Raw genomic sequence first — 7,665 nt, 5'->3', positions numbered from 1 at the left:
GGGCATGCAGCTGTGCGTGGACGCCTCGCGGCCGCTCTGGATGCTCTTTGGCCTGCACGGCGCCGTCTCGCAGGTCCGCATCCTCGGTGAGTGCCCGCCCGTCGCGCTGGGACCACTGTGATGTCCCGACCCGCAGATACAGACAGCCCAGGTTCCCAACAGGTGCGTGCCTGGAACCCCAGCACTCTGGGAGGCAGAGGCGAGCATTGCAAGGTCCAGCCCAGCCTGGGTGGTTTATCGGTTTAGCCAGACCCTGCCTTAAAAAAGGAAAGGAACGCAAAAACAAAACAAAAGGTCTGAAGCTGTAGCTTAGCGGCAAGAACCTGGGTTCGAGCTCCAGTGCTGCCGACAAGGTGGCGGGGAGGGTTTTCCACGAGTAACAAACTTTTGATGCTCAATTTCCATTTCTCTGCTTATGAGAATAAAGGAATCTGGAGGTAAGTGTGGTCATAGAGCTAAAAAGACGAGTTGTGTCAGGAGGCAGGTGGTGTGTGTGTGTGTGTGTGTGTGTGTGTGTGTGTTTGTGTTTGTGTTTGTGTTTCCTGAGGCGCCACTTGGAAGAAAAGGGCCCACAGAGCTCCTTTTAGTAGGTGCGGGAAGCAGACTGGGAGAAGCGGTTTCTGTCTCCAGCTTCTCTCTTCGGCCTCTGCAGAGGGGCCTTGTGGGTTTGAAGTTTGGGAAACACTGGGTGAAGAAGGATAGTGGGAGGATTCCTTATTGTGGGGCTTCTCAGAGCCTTTCATAGCCGTGTGAATCTTTTAGGGTGGTGGTGGTTGCAGGGCACAGGTTTTCTAAACGAGTTTAATCAGGAATCTTCTTTCACAGGGCGGATCTGGGGCCCTCCGTCCACAGAGGTGGGCTTTGCCAGCGTGGGCCTTGGACAGCTGTTGGGCCGGGCTGGCTCATGAGCCTTATGTGGAGACCCTTGTGAGGCTCAAGCCCTTGTATCCTCCTCCTGAGGCCCCAGTTCTGTGGGCTCTGGACAGTCCTGGGCGTCTCAGCTTTTCCTTTTCTTTGTCTGGTTCTAGATCATGCTAGGCAAGTGCTCTACTACGGAGCTGCAACCCCAAATCATTTGGACAGGGTCGTTATGCAGTTCAAGCTGGTCTTGAACTCGCTGTGTGACGCAGGCTGGCCTCGTACTTGCAGGGATCCTCCTGCCTCAGCTTCCCAAACGCTGGGATTACAAGCATGAACCACCATGCCCAGCTCTTTTTTATTTTTTTAAAGCAAGCATGCTTAGCCAAGTTTGGAGGAGCCTTGGGCCGCGGTGTCCCTTTAGCCCAAGGAGTGTGGTTGCTGCAATGATGCCTGTGGGTGTGTGAGCCCGCACAGCTCTGTGAGGCTGGCACATGGGTGGAGTCACGCTTGAGTAAGTGGTATGTGTGTGCCACGACGCCAGGGATTGTGTGTGGAGTGCTTGTGTAACCAGATAGAGTCAATGGGGGACTCCCAGCGCTGGGAGGAGACCGGGAGAGGATGCAGTGGAGTTAAAAAGGGGATAAGAAGTGAGTGAGGTGCTGGGAAGTTAGAAGAACTAAAGGAAGCTAAATCGGGAAGGATGAGGTCCAGCAAGGAAGAAGAGGAAGCAGGCCGGGGGAGAACTGGGAGGAAGTAGAAAGAAATCGTTGGGGGCAGCAAGCGAGGCAGTGGAATCACGTATGAGGCAGAGGGAGGCAGGTAAGGACGAGGTGCTCTCTCCTGGGTTTAGGAGACTGAAGCAAAGGGGAATTTTTTAAAGAGCAGGACTCTTTGGGGCCAGGGTTGTAGCTCATTGGTTCCACCGCCTGCCTCACAAGTGCAAGGTCCTGAGTTCAAGCCCTGGTAAAAAAAAAAAAAAAAAAAAAATCAGGATTCTGCTGTCCCTGGAGGCATTGGGCCAGGATGGTCTTTGAAGAGTGAGCACCCAGAATCCAGTACTGCCGATGGGGTGCTCAGAGCTATTGGGAGGATTGGGCATCTCGCCAGCACATGATGCCAGGAAGGCTGATTCCTGAGGAGACAGTGGGGGCAGGGTGTGCAGGGCCCTGGGTTACCTTGCAGAGGGAAGCCTGGCTTTGCGGAGGGCCTGGGCGAGCAACAGTGGAAAGATCCTCCCTTCACTTACTTGTACTACAAAGCCTGCAGCCAAGCACACACTTATTGGTGAAACATTAGAAATAGTCTCAATAAAGACAAATGTAATAGGGATTCTTCATGTAGCTGGAGGTGTTCTAAAGTTGCTGGTCAGTGCAATAAGGCAAGAAAAGTAAAGGAAGTACTTCTGAAAGAAGATAGTTGACTAAAAAATATTAACACAGTAAGAGAAACCCTAAAAAGTGCCTAGATAGAAATGATACTGCTGTGATGTGAGTTAGAAGTGATAGTAGTGAGGTTTCCTGGCACAATGGCTCCTGTCAGGGCTGGGGAAGCTGCAGATGGGCCGGGTCTCTTGGTCTCGTTAAGGTCCAGGTCTAATTGGTGACAGCTGGACACCTCGGCTCCCTCCAAGGCCTAGCAGCCCTGGCTTCTTGGTGGTTCAGTCCTGCATTCAGTGAGGGTGTGGCTGGTTGGTGCCGGCACCTGCAGGCCCTGGGTGAGGGCAGGGTGGGTGTGTCTGAGAGCAGAGGGGATGCTGCCCGTGGGTTAGGGGGAGAGTGCAGGAGTCAGGCTGGGGCCCCTGGCCGTGGCTGGCACTGGTGGCGAGCACCCTTCTCCCGTGCAGGCTCCACCATCCTGGCTGAGCGGGGCATCCCGTCACTGCCCTGCTCCCCGGCCTCCACGCCGACCTCACCCAGCGCCCTGGGCAGCCACCTCTCCGACCTGCTGCTCAGCCCGAGCAGCCCTGGGCCTCTGGGGAGCCCTGCTGGTGGTAAGTGCCGAGTGCGCCCATGCTGGCCGTGGCTGGCCCTTTTTCTCCCTCGGGGCAGCTTCCAGAGGACTCGCTTTTCTCCCATCACAGGGAAGGCAGTGGGTAGTTCAGGAGGGGGCTGCCTTAAAAGATGGGGGCCCCCTCTTCCCATCCCTCTGGCCCTTTTCTTCGCTGCCTCACAGCTGCCTGTCCCTGGTCTGGTCTGGGCATCAGGGTGGCGGCTGAGCTCCACCTCTTCCCATGCGTGGAGGGGCAGGGCCATCTCTCCTGATGGTGGCCCTTACCTCCAGGGACAGCCCCCAACTCGCCGGTGAGCCTGCCGGAGTCTCCCGTGACCCCAGGCGTGGGCCAGTGGAGCGCCGAGTGCACCATCTGCTACGAACACGCAGTGGACACCGTCATCTACACATGCGGTCACATGTGCCTGTGCTATGCCTGCGGCCTGCGTCTCAAGAAGGCCCTGCATGCCTGCTGCCCCATCTGCCGCCGCCCCATCAAGGACATCATTAAGACCTATCGCAGCTCCTAGCCTGCTGCGGTGCCCTACTCTGCACGCCCAACTCTGCAGACTTTGGCCCAGTTCTAGCTGAGGGCAAGCCAGCAGGGCCTCTTCTCACCTTGGAAACTCTTTCCTTTTCCACTAAACCTGGGAAGCTGAGGCCTCTGAAGGCTGGAGCAGAGAAGGGGTCAGGGGCAGGAGCACCTCTCTCCTGAGGGGAGGCGCCAGCTGCCTTCTCCCCAGCTGCTCCCTGTGTGCCAGCTTAGTCTTACGTTGGGCTCTCACCTGTCCTGATCCTTCCTCCCCAGGGCGGATTTCTAGGAGGTCCCTGTAGTCTGTGTGGCACTGAGGTGAGAACTAGAAAATGTGCACCTTCCTATGGGCAGAGCCCCAGGCTGGGCACTGGCTCTCAGCGGGGAGGGCTTGGGTTTTAGCCTCGCGGGCCCCCAGCCAGCAGTGCTTGAGCAGCGTGCAGTCTCTGTGAGAGCCCTGGGTGGGCAGCTCTCCAGTTGCCAGCTTCCCCGATGCATCTCCACCCTCTGGGCCTGGCCATGGTGGGTAAGACGGTGGCAGTGGGGTCTTGCGGTGTGGGTGGTCCTGGGCAGCCTGCGCCTGGCCTCGCCCTCTGCCCTCTGCCCTGATCATTTCACTCGGTGCTGCTGCTCAGGCTGGGTGTGGCTGGGGGCGCTGTGGTGTGGGGCCTCTGAGAGCAGGACTGTGGCTCCCCACAGGCCTGTGACCCCTCAGAGTCGACATGCCACTGAGAGGGGCGGGGCTGGTCCTCTGGGCTACAACCAGCCCTCTTCCTTATTTTAATTTATTTATTTATTTGGCTTGTGGGCTTTTTGTGTGAGTTCCTGTTCCTCAGAGTGCTGGTGAGGGTGGCAGTAGAGGGGGCTGCCACCCCAGATCGCCCCGCCCACTGGGCTGGTGCTCCAGCCCGAGGGGCAGGGCGCTGTGTCCTGGCTCCCATCATGCTGTGCGGCAGTCACCTCAGCGCCCTCCCTTGGCAAGCAGGATATGGAGTTGTAGTCCCAGCTGCTCACCTGGCTGGGTAGTGGTCCTAAACCCCAGGTCCTCCTGTGCAACGTGGCTGTTCGGGGATGGGGCAGGCTCTTGGGGTGGCTCTGGGGTTCTTCAGTGGGGCTGCCGAGGGGTGCGATGTGGGGGAGACTTTGGGCTAGGCCTCAGTGTGCCAGCCTCACGAGGCTGGGGAGGACATCATGCCACTCCGGTGAGTGACCTAGAGCAAGGACGGGGGTCCTGGGGGAAAGAGGTTGACAGTGCAGGGGCTGCCTGGCCTGAGGCCGGGAGAAGCAGCCCTCACCCATTTTGTTAGTGCTGGGTTGTTGATGCCTCATTGTGAACTCGGTGGCCGTGATGTGAATAAAGGTGATTTCGTACCAGCCTGAAGGCTGGGTGTTACATGTGGAGGCCGGTCAGGCGGTTATCTGTGGGTTGGGTCCTGGAGTTGGGGGTCGAGCGTGACCTGCCTTTGGACTGCAGGCCAGGGATGCCAGGGGGAGCCTGTGGATTTGGAGGGAGGAGCCACTGCTTTTCCAGTGGCCTCAGGCCCCCAGGTCTGTGGGAGGCTCAGGGTGAGTTGGCCCCACCCGGCCATGGAGCCTTTGGAGGGGGACAGCGCCACCTGGTGGGCTAACAGGCCCTCCACCCAGGTGCTCCAGCCTGTCCACGGCTGGTGCTGCGGAAGCCTGTAGGCCAGGACTGTCACTTGTCGGTGCCTGCTGCTGATGGCCCACTTCCTGTGGGTTAAGATGTGTCTGGGCGGTCCCCGAGGCAGGGACAGTTAAAGGGACTTTCCTGATGCGCTAGTGCACCTGGCTGGTGGGGAAAGTCGGGGTGACGGGGAGACAGCCAGCCTGGCCCCAAGGTCTGGGCAGTGTTGGAACTGTGCATGGGCGGGGCCGGGCTGCAGGGCACCTGGGATGCCTGCCGACCCACCCTCTCTCCTGGGAGGGTGATCTGGCTGCCCAGCCTCAGCCTGGCCTTAAGCCTTCCACTGTGCCTCGCCGCCCTGCTTTCTGGAGTCAGCACAAGGAGGCTGGGCTCTTTAGCCTGATTCTCCCCAACAGCAGTGGGGTCATAACTCCCCTCCCATGGCCTTGTAGTCTGTGTTGCATTTGGGGTCATGAACTCCCAGTTGAGTGGGTTTTCTGGTGTCCAGGAGAATTAGGTGATTCTGTTCAGTTAAAAAGGCCAAAAACTTTATTTAGTTTTCAGGGAAATACAAGATGCATGTAAACATAAACCAAATACAAGACAGAACAACCCAAACCTCACAGTCGAGAAGCATGCCAAGACAGCATTTCTGTGGTCCCGTCAGAGTGATAAAGGACACCTGGAAAGTGGCAGGCCAAGGGGCTGATCCCTTCCCCAGGACACTGTGTGTTTGTGATGAGATTTAAAAGCCCACCCTTGACAATACCAGGACATGGATAGTTTGGCACCGCCGTGGATCCAGGGAACACTGCAGCACTCACGTGGACTGCACCACACGCCAAGTCCACTTCTCCAGTTTCTCTACAGAGGAGAGAGGAAAACCTGGGCCCACGGAGTCTGCTACGAGGTGGTATGGCTGTGGGTGCCACGAGGGATCCCCTACGGTTCCGGAACCTTGGCGACACCCACCAGTGCACATCCACCCACGCAGCATGGACACGTCCTGCTCACGTGTCACCTCCCTTCAGACCTCTCCGTAACCAGAAGGGACACCCATGCCCCATCCCGATTCCTGGACTTAAAGCCTGTTGCAGAGAACAAGTTGAAAATCAAAGAACGGTAGCCATTTACCCTTCTTCGAGAGTAGCAGTGTGCTTTGGCTAGAAGCCACTAAAAAAAGGGAAGGGCATATTGGTGGGCATTCCCTTCACCTGTCCAGCTCATTCCATGACAAAGAGAACCACTGCAGGTATGAAGGAGCCGTGGGAACACCTGGCACAGACAGAAGGGGGGTGAGGTTTGGTTCCTCACTGCACCGTCATCAGTCACTAAGGTAGACACACAGCCCAGGCAGCTCTGGACAGGACACAGGTAGCTGGGAACCTGGAAGGGGCCGTGAGTACAGAAGCCGGGCCTCCAACTCAAAGACTTGCTCACAGGACCCCCTTCTCCCCTAAGACACCAGTGACTGTTCACTGAGAATCAGCCTGTGGCCAGTGAGGATGGTCTCCTCTGGCAGCTGCTTCTGTGGCCAGATTCAGAGGATTTTCCAGACTTTAGCTCCGGCTGGACCCTGGGGTGTCTGATCATGGAACTCTCTGCCTACCCGCTGTCTTCTTCCTGAAATGCTCAGCATCGACTTCTTCCTTCTAATCAACAAAAACAAAACAGACTTCCAACTCTTTCTACCTCCCCACACCTTTTCTGCCTGGAACACACCTCTTCTGGAAGCCTCCTCCCCAGGAAGGGACGTAAGCCCCAGCCATCCCAGACTCGCACACGCTCCGTTCTGCCAACGTACCTCTCACTGGTCTCCAACGTGCTCATTCCACCCTTCTGCTCTAAACAAGTCTCTCTCATACTTCCTGAGGTCCAGGCCACCAGCCAGGATGGAACCCCACTCTGAAAGGCCACGAAGTTCTAGGACGAGGATGATACAGTGCCGATTGTCAACAGCAAACAAGAGACTGAGAAAGCACAGGAGAAGGGCAGTCTCACGCAGACCCCGGCCTTCTAGGCAGGCTGGGATCAAGGCCGGGGAAGGAAAAGCCCTCCACCAGTCTAAGCACCAATGTGCCTGCCTTCCGGCTGGGCACCCCCGTGCGCAGGACAAAGCGGGAGGAAAACTAAAATCAGTGGGGCTCTTCATCTCCAAAGCTGTCAGGGTGCTGACCTTGCCCCTCTGATCAGAGCTTGGGAACCACACACAAGCCAGCCTCCAAAAGGGATTAGCCCCTAGGAAGACCCAAGACCCTCTGCCCTGTATCAGGACCGTCTGGGCAGGTCCCAGCTGAGACCAAAGTGCTGCTGGTTCTCACCTGCCCAGCCTGACCCTTCGCAGAAACTCGACCCTTACGGGGCTGCTCACACGGGTGACCTAAAGGTGAGGGTGGGCATCTGCAGGTGGTGCACTAATGCAACCACCCTGGCACTCCCATGTCCAGCAGCAACCTCTCTGCCACATCTTTATTTGGAGCCCGGGATTATGGCTTAGGCTGCTTCTGCTAGATCTGTTAATGCCAGTGTGAAGTTTCCAACTAAACAATAAAATAATTAATAAAATATTAAAAAGACACATTGCACTCTCCAGCCAGAATTGTGTGCATGGATGACACACACTCTTGCTGCCAGAAGC

At 57.1% G+C, this 7,665-nt stretch overlaps 1 protein-coding gene across 1 annotated transcript in view; it reads left to right on the top strand.

The window, feature by feature from the left end:
* The window catches only part of Neurl1 (neuralized E3 ubiquitin protein ligase 1), a 26,329-nt gene extending 21,548 nt beyond the window's left edge, over positions 1–4,781 (top strand). Inside the window, exons 4-5 of the mRNA XM_010626459.2 lie at positions 2,705–2,851; positions 3,142–4,781. Coding sequence (XP_010624761.1) covers positions 2,705–2,851; positions 3,142–3,380 — 386 coding nt within the window. The 3' untranslated portion in view covers positions 3,381–4,781. The remainder of the gene's footprint in view (positions 1–2,704; positions 2,852–3,141) is intronic.
* The last annotated feature ends 2,884 nt before the right edge of the window (positions 4,782–7,665 follow it).

Source organism: Fukomys damarensis, unplaced genomic scaffold (genome assembly GCF_012274545.1).
Source record: "Fukomys damarensis isolate Sample0158 unplaced genomic scaffold, DMR_v1.0_HiC HiC_scaffold_8, whole genome shotgun sequence".
NCBI lineage: Eukaryota > Metazoa > Chordata > Mammalia > Rodentia > Bathyergidae > Fukomys > Fukomys damarensis.
The sequence above is the reverse complement of the archived record's forward strand: the minus strand, read 5'-3'. Positions and strand labels throughout refer to the sequence as shown.